Source organism: Theropithecus gelada, chromosome 11 (genome assembly GCF_003255815.1).
Source record: "Theropithecus gelada isolate Dixy chromosome 11, Tgel_1.0, whole genome shotgun sequence".
NCBI classification, from domain to species: Eukaryota; Metazoa; Chordata; class Mammalia; order Primates; family Cercopithecidae; genus Theropithecus; species Theropithecus gelada.
In genome coordinates, this window is record NC_037679.1 from 62,731,077 (window position 1) to 62,746,498 (window position 15,422).

General features: G+C 41.7%; 1 protein-coding gene across 1 annotated transcript in view; it reads left to right on the top strand.

Annotated features, from left to right (window-relative positions):
* STAB2 (stabilin 2) overlaps nt 1-15,422 on the top strand; it is a 170,639-nt gene that overhangs the window by 37,880 nt on the left and 117,337 nt on the right. The window contains exons 6-9 of the mRNA XM_025402059.1: nt 1,509-1,604; nt 6,784-6,909; nt 7,739-7,935; nt 9,834-9,967. Coding sequence (XP_025257844.1) covers nt 1,509-1,604; nt 6,784-6,909; nt 7,739-7,935; nt 9,834-9,967 — 553 coding nt within the window. The remainder of the gene's footprint in view (nt 1-1,508; nt 1,605-6,783; nt 6,910-7,738; nt 7,936-9,833; nt 9,968-15,422) is intronic.

Below are 15,422 nucleotides of genomic sequence, written 5' to 3' on the forward strand. Positions count from 1 at the left end.
ATGAAAAGAATGAAATGGAGAGGCAAGAAACTAGAAATAGCGAGGCCAGGTATCATGCTACTGCGATAGTCCAGGCAAAACATGATAAAGGCCTGAACAAAAATGGCACCAGTGGAGATGAAGAGCAGAAGATCAAGGTGGGAGATAGAGACAGAGAAAACAAAGGACTTGATGACTTATTAGATGTTTGGAATACTTTAAACTTCATTGATCCTTGCTTTGCTGGTATTTCTGGTTAAGTTTTTAAGCAGGTGCATCTTCTTAATTATGTTTCATTTGAGCTAATATTAAGTTGGCTTACATGCACTGAAGACACGTGTAGTAGGCAGAAAAATGAGCCCCCAAAATGTCCTAATCCCTGGAACCTATGAATATGTTAGGTTATATGGCAAAGGAGACTTAAGGTTGCAGGTGGAATTAAGGTTGCTAATTGACTGATTTAAGATAGGGAGAGTAGCCTGGATTATCCAGGTGAGTCCAATGTAATCACAAGGGTTGTTGTAAGTGGATGAGAAAGACAGAAGAGAGAACCATGGAAATGGTAGCATGAGAAGTATTTGACCTGCCATTGTTAGCTCTGAAGATGGAGAAAGGGTTTCATGAGCCCAGGAATAAAGATGGGCTCTAGAAGCTAGAAAAGACAAAAGATTCTCCACCAAAGTCTCCAGAGCAATAGCAGCCCAACTGAAACACCGATTTTAGCTCAATGAGTACATTTCGGACTTCTGACCTCCAGAATTGTAAGATAAATTTGTGTTGTTTTAAGTCTCTAAGTTTGTGGAACTTGTTATGGCAGCGATAGAAAACTAATACAGCATGCTCCGGAGAGGGCTGGCCATAGGATGCTGATGGCCTAGCCTGATAGTAAATCTTGCTACAAACCAACTGCAAACTAAAGAGTTGACCATTCACATCCATTTCAAATGCCCTTCATTTGTCATCCCTGAAATGATCTGTCACTGGGCTAAAACATCAAGCTAGAAAATATGGCATGGTTATTCTAGACCCTTTCAAATATTTTCCTTTTTTTATCCTTGCATTGCCCCATCAATAGGTAGGACTTATTTGTATAGATATCTGCTACCAACAGTGATTGAGTTAGTAGTAGCTTTTCTCTTTTAAACATAGCAGGTGTATATAAGACACTAAATTAATTCTCTTGTTGAGATATCCAAAGATGAAGTAAATAATTTGAGAGTAGGGGAAAGAACTCCAATGCACATGATATGCCCCATGCTTTATATACATTATGTTACTTGACTCTATAGAAATCCCAGGAAGTAGGCACTATTATCCATATGTTAAACTTAAAAAAAAAAAAAATCCTGGTGCTGATAAAAGGGAGAGGAACCAAAGTTCAAACAAGGGTCTTTAGGACTTCAAATCCATGGTCTTCTTCACCTTATTATGCAGAGTCTCAGCAAAGATGATCTGAAAATACTAGCCTTCCAGAATGTTTAGCAACAGTCTATGTCAGGTGATAAAAACCCCCCACTTTCTGTCTCCAGCGTGCAACTGTGTGCATGGGGTGTGCAACAGTGGACTAGATGGCGATGGAACCTGTGAGTGCTACTCTGCGTACACTGGTCCCAAGTGTGACAAGCGTAAGTACTGCTAGTTTCCTTAATGCCACGCCAGATTAAATAGGCACAAATGTATGTATTTCGATTTTGTATCTGTTACTGGTTCTCTGCAGGGGCAAGGTACCACCAAAAGTTTTCTGGAAAGAAACCAGAAATTAAAAAGAGAATGTAGAAGAGAAAAGAAAAGAAGAGGAGGGAAAGAGAGGAGGAGGAAGAGAGAGAACAGAAGCAGTGTGGTGTCAAGGCTATAGCTGTGTTTTAGGAAGGTTGAGCTGGAGGCCACGTGAAAGGTAGAATGGAAAGAGGGACACTGGGGCTGGGAAGCCAACACAAGCCATTGCAACAAGTTAGTCACCTAGTAAAGGAGACACAGCATCTTCTCGATTATGAGCCTCAAAGGTGGAACACATTAACAGCCCTAAGGAAGAGGAAAGGGTGCTTCACCAACGCTAAGTGATTCACCAAAGGCCACACAACTAGTAAAGAGGACAGCTAGAACTAAAGTTATTTGAATCCATGGGAAATTCTGAAAGCAATCTATTATACTGGGTCCAATCAAGAGCTAGAAACCGAGGGGTGATTTAAACAAGGGAAGTTTAATAGGGATAATTAGTAAGCTGTGATAGGAGAGCGGCTGTAAAAATGCAAACAGAACTCTAGAGAGGATGGAGCATAACAAACAAGGGACAAATTTGGAAGGGGGTGGCTGTCCCCAAGGCTGGATTTAAACCTTGTTGGAGAGGATGTGGTGGGTGGCCGAGAAGTTTGCTGTTTTATCCAGGCCAGCACTGGACCACAGTCACCTAGCAGGCATGGGGCAACCCTCCAGGGCCTTGGGGAGCTGAGGCTGGTGGGTGAGGCACAAGAAATCAGGGACCTCTCAGGCAAAAAACCTGGAATACACAATGTCTATGTCGAGAGGGCTGTGGGAAGGTGGTCACTAGGTCCAGGCCAAGCAAGGTCAGTCACTGAGGAACTCTGGGTGCACCGCTGGGGCAGATCATTCCTGAGCAGACCCCGCAGCAGCAGCCAAGGAACAGGCAGCAGCAGCACCACATGGCTCCCTGGAGGCAGAAAGAGGAGCCCCCGCCTCCCGCCAGCGCCCTCTACTGGCAAAGCTTAACATCGCTCTGTGAAGGAGAAACTCACATGATGGCAGAGCCAGCTCTGAAGGGTGAATTGGGAGCCGACATGTTAAGAAATCGGTCATTCTGCCTGTGCCACTAGCCTCATTTAACTTATCCTCGGGACTTTAGTCTCCTGTAAAATGAAAGGGTTGGGTGAGATTGAAAGTCAGCAAATGCAAACTCATTTTATTGGAAGCAGTTGAAATGCCGTGAGCGGTGGTAGCAACAGGATGAATAAACTCAGCCTCTGCCTTCTTCCTGTAGCTGGGACAGCCATGCAAGCTTCCAGTCCAAATGGAAAGGCAAATGGGTGGGACGGGTCTTCTGTGATCCTCAGTCAGTCCCCTTCCTTGGCCACTCCTGCCATTGTCCAATGGACTCCTGGGCACAGGCCTTCTCAGTAAGGCAGGAGACCCAGTCCAGAAGCCGGCCTAATGGAAAACCCTAATAGATATGCTTCCGAGTAAAAAAAAAAAAAATAATTCTGTCAAGCCAAATGACAAGAGACTAGGACAAAAATATTTAAAATCCACATGGCAGATACATTTTTATAATAAAAAATTGGATTCATGTAAAGTCTAAAGTCTAAATTTCAGACTAAGAAATGAAAACAGGCTGGGCGTGGTGGCTCATGCCTATAATCCCAGCACTTTGGGAGGCCGAGGCAGCTGGATCATCTGAGGTCAGGAGTTCAAGACCAGCCTGGCCAACATAGAGAAACCCTGTCTCTACAAAAATACAAAAATCATCCAGGCATGATGGCGGGTGCCTGTCATCCCAGCTACTCAGGAGGCTGACCCAGAAGAGTCACTTGAACCTGGGAGGTGGAGGTTGCAGTGAGCCGAGATCACGCCATTGCACTCCAGCCTGGGTGACAGACCAAGACTCTGTCTCAGAAAGAAATGAAAACCAGCAATAAACATGAAAAAGGTGCTAAGTCCACTAATCGTCACACCCATACATATTAAAATGCAGTCATATTTGGAGTCCTGGGGGTTTATTTTTGTTTGTTTGTTTGTTTTGCCCACTATGTTACAAAGATTGAAAAGATAGATAGTATCCATCTGTGGGTATGAAAAAAATGACAGTGAATTCCTACAACCTATGGGGGAAATTTACTTACTAAATTTGAAGACATGCTTATAGTATGCTTCTGTGGCCCCAATTCTAAGAATTTACCCCAGGAGAGGACAGGAATTTGGCAAAGGTAAGCATATATGATCAAAGAAATGTATGGAAATGCTATTTGTAGGAAGATAACAAGCCGAAAACGACATGAATTCCCACCAGTAGGAAATTGGTTGAATAAGTTGTGGTACATCCTATACTAGTTAGGATAATGCTAGTTGCTATAAAAAATAAACACAAAACTTCAATGACTTAACACTATGGTTTTAAAATTGTGCGCCAGGGTGTCCCAAGGTACTATAATCAAATTCACTGGCTACTATTGGATATTTTAAATTTCTGAGGGAAACACAGAGACACATCTGTCAGATACCACATGAACGGCTAGCTTGAGTTAGTTCACAATTTCAACATGAGGTCACACTAATTCCTTGCAGTGACATCACATCTTTGCAAAGGTACATTTTCAATGATTACTATGATAAAAGGCAAGTACCTCATAAAAATCAATGTGACTGAAATGAGGGTGCCAGTCTCCAATCTGTATCAAATTTTAAAGTTTGAGAAGTTGTGCAGTGTCCAACACACTCACATGTCTTATATGTAGGTCAATGTGGTTACTTAAAAATAGACATTTTTCTATTAAGCATGTCACTTTTTCAAATGGCTGCTAAGTGATTCTAACAGCTAAATAAATGAACCTTTTCGGTATTTCTTTTGATGTTGGGGTACCGTGAAAAAATTATTGGGAACCTCTGGCTTAACACTAAAAATGTATAGTTCTCACTCATGTAACAGTCCAATTCCTGGCTGGTGTCAGCTCTCCACTACATGGTGATTAGGGATCCAGATCTTTCCATCTTGTGACTCTGTCATTCTCTAGTACCTCAGAGTACTCTGCTTCCAGCCATCACAGATGGGAAAGAGAAGATGGAGAGGCACCTGCTTATGAAAGTCCAGGAAAAAATATATAAAACCTCTGCTCAATATTCCATCAGCATGAACTAGTCACGTGACCTTTCCTGGATGTAAAGTGGGGTGGAAAATGTAATCCTGAAGGAGCGGCCACTTTCTGCCAAAACTTCTGGTTTATGAAAGGGTTGGGGGAATAGTCTCTGTGAACTATTTTACTCAACTAGCCACTGTTGGGAGACAATTCTCCATGCATCTCTCACATGTGTGCACATCTTGAGAGCAATACACTGACTGCTCTTTGTTCCAGATCATCTGTTCAAGGATGTTTGTATACTGAACAGACTTGGAAGACATAGTATCTCCCTCAGGAGCAAAGGGCAGGCATGCTTACTGCCAGTGCCTCTCAGCTCCAAAATCACCCTTTTTGCCTGCTCTGTGATAATGGAGCTGGGCTGTATAAATGATTCTCCTTTGCTAGCTAGCAAAACATGAAGCCTTATCAATGAAGAGTGTAGAGAAGCCTTATCAAAGAAGGACTGTAGAGGAAGAAGTGGGGACTCTCTCCCTGTTTCTGGTTTGACTCACTCACCAGGCTCCCAAAGAACAACTTTTTTCTGTTTCTTAGCCCCACATAGTTTCTCCAGTGCTGGGTTCCTGCAGAGCTCAGCTCCCTCAAGCATTTGGCCACTGCACACTGTCCAGTGCTTGACTTAGAAAGTAGCAGCACAGCCAGGAGCCCCAGACTGCACAGGCCCATGCCTCAGCCCGGGGGAAAGCTGTTCTGTACTCCTCTCCTCAGTCCCATGCATAGCAAGGCCCCTGAAGAGCTGGCCATCTGGGGAGCTGGACACACCCCTTGAATCCCACACAGCTGGTCTGGAGCTGCCCAGGCCTGAACCACACACAGAGGTGCACTGCATGACAGAGAGGTGGCTTCTTAGCTGCTGCTGCCTGCAGCGCCCACTGGCTAGCAGATTCCTTTGGCACCTAGTGAGTTCCAAGGCTTGTGACCTCCCCATGCATGACCTGCCAGCCACCCCAGAGAGCAGATTTCCAGCAAATATGGTCAAGGCATCTCTGCAACTTTGCTAGCTTGTGACTAATGCCATGCTTTTTCCGGTGATATTCAGATCTCAGCCTGGAGGGAAGAAGGTTGTATGTTGGGTACTTGTCTCAGTCCTAATACAGTGGCTGCTCTTTATAGACCTGCTATTTCTTTATTCTTTAGAATTCTTTTATTTTAAACTCTCACTGGCTGATTTGTCATGATTTTAATTGTTCATAATCATTTATATTACGACTTTCCCTGTTCAAATAATTATGTGGTTTCTGTCTCCTGTGTGTCCCTAAATAATACATTGCCCATTATAAAAAAAAAAAAAAAAAATTAGGTACCCTAAGATCAGGGCTCACCTCCTATAATGAAACCCACTGCATGTGCATGTCTCAGTCTAGTCCTCTTTGAATTGCCCCATGGGAATTGAGGTTTGGAAAAACTGGTGCCAAAATGCTGATACCCTGGCTGCTGCCCCTGCTGTAAGTATTAAGCTGTACTTCCACTCTGACCCGGAAGTTTTGTATCTTCTACCAGCATCCATGAAACTTTATCAGCCCAACTTGTTCACTTTGCAAGTTGGCTGATATGTCAGACCCTTCATAGTTTTTGACAGCCATCTACATCACACCTGTCTTTTGAAATACTATGCAGTTACTAGAGATCAAGGCAGATCCTTAAAGACTTTCATAGTATATTGTTAAATTAAAAATTACATTGCTAAATATTTTAACAGGATTCTATTTTTTTACAAAATCATACAGATAAATGTTATAAATAAACATATTTTATTGACTGATGATATTGGCAACTTTGGGAGACTAAGAAGAAGACAATTTTAACTTATGTGTTCTGTAATTTTTTAATTGTTACAATGAGTTTGTATTGCTTTTTAATAAAAGGGAATACTGCAGTTTGGGGTCTTAAGAACTGGTTATTCTACTAACGCAAGTACTTCAACAATTTTCCTATGCAGCCGTCCCTGAATGTGCAGCCTTGCTCTGCCCAGAAAATTCCAGATGTTCGCCTTCCACTGAAGATGAAAACAAACTGGAATGCAAATGCCTTCCCAATTACCAGGGCGATGGCAAACACTGCGAGCGTGAGTAGAATTTAGATTCCACTAGTTTATTCATTGAGATGTTTAGGTTATTTAACAGGGGAAAAAAAAAAAAAAAAAAAAAAAAAAAAAAAAAAAAAAAAAAAAACCTCACAACCTCCTTAACACAATGACAATTTCTACTTCTCTGTGTAGTTGAGTGAAATGTATATAAAAAGTGCCAAGCAAAATGCTTAATAAATGGCAACTTCTTCTCTTATGAAATCATATATATAGATTTTTACATGTTTTCGTATCACCTTAATCAATGTTAGAACAACATTTAATGCTTCTTATTTTATCTTTTTGATTTTATTCACTTTATAAAAAGCTGTATTATGTATCAGTTAAAAACATGGACTCTCAAGCCAGACTGCCTGGGTTCAGTCCCAGATCTGCCTTCTACTGACTACATGACCTTTAACCTGCCTGTGTCTCCATTCTTCTATCTGTGAAATGGAGCTAATAATGGTACCTACCTTCAGGGATTATTGTAAAGATTAGATGAGTTAATACATAGCAACTTCTTAGAGCAGGGCTTAGTACATATTATAAATTCTGTAAGTGTTAGTGTTTTCTTTCATGCTATTTTATATTCAACTACATACACCAAATGGCCAACTAATATATCAACGCAATATTTTTACAATTTCTGATGACCATACATAAATCTGTCTGGTTCATGGAGGAAATGAAAGGAAATATTTGAGTTTGAAAACTGTGAGTTGCCTTTGCGGCTTTGATGAGCTGTGATCCACTGTTGCTCACCCTTCAGTTTTCCTTCTCCATCCTTGTTCACTAACTGCCTCTCATTTTGCTATTGCCCCTCAAGCCATCAATCCATGTTTACAAAAAATCTGCCACCCTCGTGCTCATTGTATGTACCTGGGACCAAATCAGCACAGTTGTACATGCCAAGAAGGCTACCATGGGGATGGCCGAGTGTGCTTGCCTGTGGACCCCTGCCAAACTAACTTTGGAAACTGCCCTCCAAAGTCTACAGTGTGCAAATATGATGGGCCTGGACAGGTGAGCAAATGATGCAGGGAACTGAAACCTCTAGAAGTTTGACAAGCCACTATGTGTCATAGGTATCATTTGTCTTCTATGCCATGCCAATTCTCCCTTTCAATGTTCCGCTTGGTCTTCCCCTCCCAGACAGTCCTCCATGTGCTCAGGGCCTGAAATCGGTGCCAGCTCACCCAGTCTATCCTTTAAACTCACACTTTCTCAGCTCCCCATCCAAACTTAATTGTCTTACATTCTCTCTTGTGACAGTCCTATATGGTGTTTGGCAAAATATATACATAATTAAAAATTAGATTAACAAATTAACTGTTGAACATATGATTGACTTTTACCAGCAATCCTCCATTCTGCAATGGCTTTCTAATTTAAAAAGTGCTCTTAGAACCAAAAATACCCTGTCCCAAAGGAATGAAACAGATAAAACATCAGGCAGCACTGATAGATTATAGGGAGCAGTGAGAATATTCTGGGGAGAGACACTGTCCCTCTAAATGACATCGGGACCTTGACTGATAAAAAATCTGGTCAGGAGACCCTCACTGAAGAATCCAGTGGAAAGAGCCTTGGCCCTAAATAGCACATTCATCCATTGCGTATTTATTTAGTGGATGCCTTATGTGTCCATAACTGCACATCAAGCCTTCAGTGAAGGAAATGTGTCCATACAGAAGGATGTTGCTGCACTGGTAGGAGGAACAGTTCAGTGCCCGACCCGAACAGCCATGCAGTCTAATCACCTGGATGCTAGCTGATGGGAATGTTCCTAGAATTCCCTGCAGAGTATCCACCCAACCTTGCCTCCAAAGAGAAAGGATATGTTATGCAACATTTTTCTGCTATCGATTTCTGGGGCAGGATTGCAGAAAAATTCAAGGGCCTAAATTCCCACCTGTAAAATTAGGGTCTTTAAGGGAAAATTAATGTTACGCCACGACTGTCAAGACCTTGCATGTGAGATAAAACATATGCTTTATCTCTGAAAATGGGTTCCAAGACAGATTTTCAAGTCTTAGAAATTCTCCATTGCTCACACAGAAGCAGCGCGTGCATGATTCCAAAGCAGGGTTTCTCTACCTCGACGTTTTTCACATTTTGGGCTGGATAATTCTTTGTGGGAGGAGGCTTTCTTGTGCATAGTGAGATGTTTAACAGCATTCTTGACCTCTAGTAGCACCGCCTCCTCCCATCGTGGCACTCAAAAATGTTTCCAGGCTGGGCATGGTGGCTCATTCCTGTAATCCCAACACTCTGGGAGGAGGCAGATGGATTACTTCAGTACACGGGTTCAAGACCAGCCTGGGCAACAGAGCAAAGTTCCATCTCTACTAAAAATACAAAAAAATTAGCTGGGCATGATGATCCACACCTGTAATCCCAGCCGCCCAGGAGACTGAGGTGGGAGAATCACTTGAACCTGGGAAGTAAAGGCTGCAATGAGCCAAGATTTCACCACTACAGTCTAGCCTGGGCAACCAGAGTGAGACCATGTCTCAAAAACAAAAGAAAAATTGTTTCCAGATATTGTCCAGTGTGTCCTAGATTGAGACTCCTGGTTGAAAACCATTATTCTAAAGTAATAATACCTCCCATTTGCACATCAATTTCTGCTTACCTATAAACAATCTAAAACCAGGAATTATGGAGCTAGGGAGGTCAAGAATTAGGAAACAAGAAAATTGAAACTAAACTTTATAAGCAAGGAGTATAAGCTTTCCAGCAGGTGACATGTGTAAACATGATTTCTACTTTTAGACACTTTGACAATTTTTTAGTTTAAGTTCACACTTCAGACATACTCTGAGTGAGTTTTTATGGAAGAATAAACATACAAATTAAAGAATGCCAGCTGAAGTAACTAACTAGGATCCTATTTGTTTTTCTCTTCCTGTCTACTGAAGTCTCACTGCGAGTGTAAGAAGCATTACCACAATTTCGTACCTGGAATGGGGTGCAGTATGATTAATACATGTAAAACAAATAACCTGTGTCATAGGAATGCAAATTGCACCACCGTCGCACCAGGCCAAACTCAGTAAGTCTTTTCAATTCCTCTACCAACCTTTCCAATTGAAAATGGTGTCCAGTCATTGCTGTAAGTTTCTTGAAGAGGAAGAAATGTGTCTTATTCAGCCTTGTATCCACCCCCACCCCACATAGTAGGAGCAAGGATCGTAGTAGGTACTCAACAAATCTTTAATTAAACACTCAACAATTATTTCCTTTTTAATGACCATTAGAACACTCCGGAATATTGATGTGGCCTGATAACTTGATATGAAGTGGTCAGAATGTGGGAGAAGGAAGCCACTGTGACTGGGGAAACAAATGGTTGTTGAGATTACAGCGGTATGACCTCTAATGTACATCCCTGTTTCCTCACTCATGAAATATTGCTTGTTAGTGGCGCAAAACAAGACTAGGGAAAGTGAATAAGCATTAGTGGTGTTTCCTGGACTCTAGGTTTCAAAAGAAGGGGTTTACTGTGAATACAAACATTTCTGTGAAAGTTTCTGAGGCAAAGGCAGCTCACATGATAGAAAGAAGATGGTATTTGGACTAAAGACCTAGGTTTAAGTCTCAGCACTGATAGCTACCAGATGCATGACCTGGGAAAGCGGCACCATCTCTCTGGCCTCAGTTGCTCCATGTATAAAATGAGCACAGTGATTTATACTCCATAAGGTTGTTGTGATGATTACATGAGAGAATGTTTCTGGAAACTATGACACCAGTGTAATGTATTTGCATTAGTGACTGAACTGAAGCTAGAACCCAAGTCTTTGACTCGCAGACTGAGGTTTCTATCTCTGTTCCATTTTCAGTTCTCACTATCATCAGCATCTGCAAAAGACTCATAGTGCCATTGTGAGCTCAAAACCACAATCAACATCAAACCATAGCATGATAAAACAGTTTCTGTGATTCCAGAGCCCCTTTCATCTTTTGGGAAGTTCACGCCTTTTATAACTGGGTGGTCAGCGTGTAGATTTGCCCCGACAGGTTGTATTATCACCATGTCCTATCTGGACAAATAAATAGATCTGTACTTATTGTACATGGAATGGAAAGAGCTGGGGTATCAGAACACTTAGGTTCAAATCCCAAGTCTGCCACTTACCTTACCCTCTCTGAACTGATGCTCAACCCTTCAACTATAAAAAGGAGAGAACTGTACCTCCCTCCAGGGCTGTGCCGAAAGTTAAGCAAGATTACATTCATCAATCTCTGAGCAGAACCTGACACCTAGAAATCCCTCAATACATGTGAATGCACAAATACACCACAGCCATGCATATAGGCACAGAGGCACCCAACACACATATGCATCCAGGCATACCCTCCCCTCAAATATATATTCTGGCAATACTGAGAACCAAACAAGCTGGTGTATGCATGTTTTACCACCCTCTGAGAAAGTCTAAATAGAATACCTTAACCAATCTCTTTCCTTTGTGTTTGAGAGGATAAAATCGAAAAATGAAATGGGAATAGCAGAATAATACAAGCTGCATCCAAATTTGTGTTTGGAATGTCAGATATACTAACATTGTGATGTTAGGGGTACATGTATCACCCACAAACCTTCCCACACCTCAAATTGACTGTCTTCAGTCGAAAAAAGGCTGAAGTAAAAAGACTAGCTAAGTTATATTGATAAAATATGAATCCATCAGTCCTCAGGTAATTTAGTTCATCTGGGATAAAAATTTATTTCATTTATGCCTTCTTAATATGGCAAGTAGCTTATGCAGAATCTTCAAAATCATACTGCATTTGTCACAGAAGACCACCTGATCAAGAAGGGTGGGTTCAAACATGAACTCTACCACTCCCCCTGGGGTGACCTTAGACAAGACTAAACTTTTCTAAACCACAGTTCCCTCACCTGTCAGGTAGGTCTAGAGACCAGGAATCTCTGCCTGTGGAGAGCTAATGAGTTCATGTATATAATATGCTTTTAAACTCTAAGCTCTATTTTGATTCTTACTGAGAACAAATAACTTTATGCTTTGCCTTTTTATTTTTACTTATTAATAGATATAGGAAGTAAGGGACAAGAGAAGAGATGAGCATTTCTCTCTTATTTAACTAAACTCAGCTGAAAAATAGCCAGGACACAACTGAGTGGGCCTATTGGAATAAGCACAGTTTACATTCCAGTTGTGCAAAAGTTCAAACAACAGTGAAATGTAGGGACTCTTGGAATGTTAGTGACATTGATAATATTCAGTGCTTATATAAGATCTGTACAAGTTGGGATATCTTCAGTGTAAACAGTCTTCCCAAGAGTCCTATCCAAGGCAACATGGTGCAGTAGCAAGAGATGTTCTCAGATGGATCTAGGTTTAAATCCCAGCTCAGCCACTGCCAGATGTGTTTCCAGCAGTTTGACCCTTAGACCTGGCAACAGGAGCCCCTCCCCTGGGTCCTACATGTTAGATGCTCCCATTCTGGCCCTCTGCTGGCTACACCAGGGCAAGGAATCTGAAGTTCCAAAGGGCCCTGCTCCCCAAGAGCCTGGGCCCCCTACTAGACCACACTCGGGGTACTCAGAAGCCTGTAATTTCCTGCCCAAACAGCTCCAAATGAGCTTCCAGGGCCTGAGACCATTCCCAGGATATGGAGGGTATGGCCAAAAGTGGCTGTTCATAGCAGGTGCAGATGAGCCAGCATTATCTCCACCACACTCGTGAATATACCCTTGCCTCAGGTTCTGCTGAACTACTTATTATTTGTCTTTGTTTGGGTTGCTATAATAAAGTATCACAAACTGAGTGGCTTATAAACAACAGAAATTTATTTCTCATAGTTCTGGAGACTGGGAAGTCCAAAATGAAGGCACCAGCCATTTCAGGATCTGGTGAAGCCTGGTTCATAGGTGGTGACTTCTTACTGTGTCCTCCCAAGGTGGAGGGGGGAGGGAGCTCTCTGGGACCTCTTTTCTAAGGGCACTCATTCCAATCATGAGGCCTTTACTTTCTTGATTTAATTATTATACCTCCGAAAGGCCATACTTCCTAATACCATCACACTGTGGGTTAGGATTTCAACATATGAATTTTGAGGTGGACACAAACATTCAGTCCATCGCACTGTTCTTCAAACATGCAATGGTGCTCCCCACTCCTGGCCCTTGCACGTGCTCTTCCTTCCACTTAGGATACCATCCCCACTCTCCACCCACCTCCTCTGAGTCAGCCTAACACCCTGCTCCTTCAATGGCTGGCCTAAGTATCTCCACCTCTAGGATGCCTCCCCCATCCTCCCCGTCCTCTCTGATGCCCCTCCCTCTGGGCTCCCAGAGCACTCTGGAATGTGTCTATGAGAGCCTTTAGGGTCCGGAACTGTGATAAGGATGTAGCACAGTGGTGGTGAGCACAGGCGCTGCCAGTTACAGGCTGTGTGATCTTGAGTGAGATACTTAACTTCTCTGTGCTTCAGTTTCCTTATCTAAAATGGGGCTAATAACAGGACCTACTTCATAGGGTTGTTGCATTAGAAAAGATGCCACACTGAAGCCCTTATAAGAATATGTAGCATAAGAGCTCTTAATAAATACGCTATTACTGTTACTTGTCTCAATCCCCAACTAGAATATTACGTCCATGTCTTACTCATCTTTGCTGCAAAAATGCCTGTCACCAATTAACACAGTGAAATGATGGGTACAAAAAATACAAACAGATAGAATGAATAATCCCTAGTATTTGATAACACAACAGGGTGACTACAGTCAAAAACAATTTATTGTACTTTTTAAAATAACTGAAACAGTATAATTGGGTTGTTTCTGGCACAAAGGATAAATACTTGAAATGAGAGCTATCCCATTTGCCTCAATATGATTATTATGCATTGCATGTCTGTATCAAAATAGCTCATGTATCCCATAAATGTATACACCTACTATGTACCCACAAATGTTAAACATAAAAATAAAATAAGAAATAAAAAACAGTGAAATGAGTGAGAATTTGGAGGAACAAATGAAACAATGAAGAAATGAAATGAACCGGTGAAGAAATAAAGGAAGCAACTGTACTAAGACTTTGAGGACACCCTATATACTAACTAAATCTCAACCAGCATTAAGTGTAATTAATTTCAACCCATAACTATAGAATGCAAATGGCTTCTGGGTGTTTTTAAAGCCTTAAGACAGCAAGAGACATTTACTCCTAATAAAAAGAAAACAATTTCCTAAAGAGGTGATGTTGTGAATGTTCCATGGCTCAACTGAGAACAGTTAAGACAGAAACTAGTCTTATAACATCTCAGACTTTGGACTGAGATTTGAAATAAAAATTAAAAATAGTGATGTCTCATGCATTCCATTAGCACCGAGGCCATTAAAATATGATTCTCCTGCAATCCTTAGGAAAGAAAGGCCAAGTCACTTGACACAAAACAGACCACTGGCCACCTAACAACTTAAGAAACTTTTAGAGAGAAACATACTCAGTGGTTTGTAAAGGTCACATGTCTTGCTATTAACAGTTGTCTTCAAATGAAGGAATGTAACTTACAGCAGGATTAATTTTTAACAATAACTGTTGTATTACATCACTTCCCAGAGTTACCAGTCTCCTCCTTTCCATCATTAAATTAGCATAGCACAGTGCTTGCACAGGAGGTTGGCATTTAAGTAGGAAACTGTTATTTGATTTTATTAAATTTTTTCATGATAAGATCTACTTGAGAAATTCCTTATAAAAAGGTTTCTCAACCTCAACTCGATTGATATTTTTGGCCAGACAATTCTGTGTTGTGAGGGGCTGGCCTGTGTAAGTAGATCCCCATCTCAGTTGTAGCAACCCAAGATGTCTCTAGACATTGCCAAATGGCTTCTGGGGTTGAGGGGAGCAAAATTGCCCCTGGTTGAGAGCCAGTTCTCCATAAAAACCCCAAAGGCTTCATCAGTAAATGATGCCCCAGGTGTTTGTCCAGCTAGAAAACTCATAGGCGGCCAGGCGCGATGGCTCATGCCTGTAATCCCAGCACTTTGGGAGGCCAAAACTCCAGCTACTCAGGAGGCTGAGGCAGGAGAATCGCTTGGACCCAGGAGGCAGAGGTTGCAGTGAGCTGAGATCACGCCATTGCACTCCAGCCTGGGCAGCAAGAGCGAAAACTCCATCAGAAAGAAGGAAAAGAAAGAAGAGAGAAAGAGAGAAAGAAGAGAGGAAGAGAGAAAGAGAGAGAGAAGAAAGAAAGAAAGAAAAGAAGAAAGAAAGAAAGAAAGAAAGAAAGAAAGAAAGAAAGAAAGAAAGAAAGAAAGAAAGAAAGAAAGAAAGAAAGAGAAAGAAAGAAAAAGAGAGAGAGAGGGAGGGAGGGAGGGAGGGAAGGAAGGAAAGGAAAGAAAGAAAACAAATGAAAACTCATATGCATCCTTCTAGAATTAAATATTACTTTCTCCTAGAAGCTGCCCCCTATTTCTCCAGGTAAAATCAGTTACTTCCTCCTCCATGCCCCATAGCATCCTATTAAAT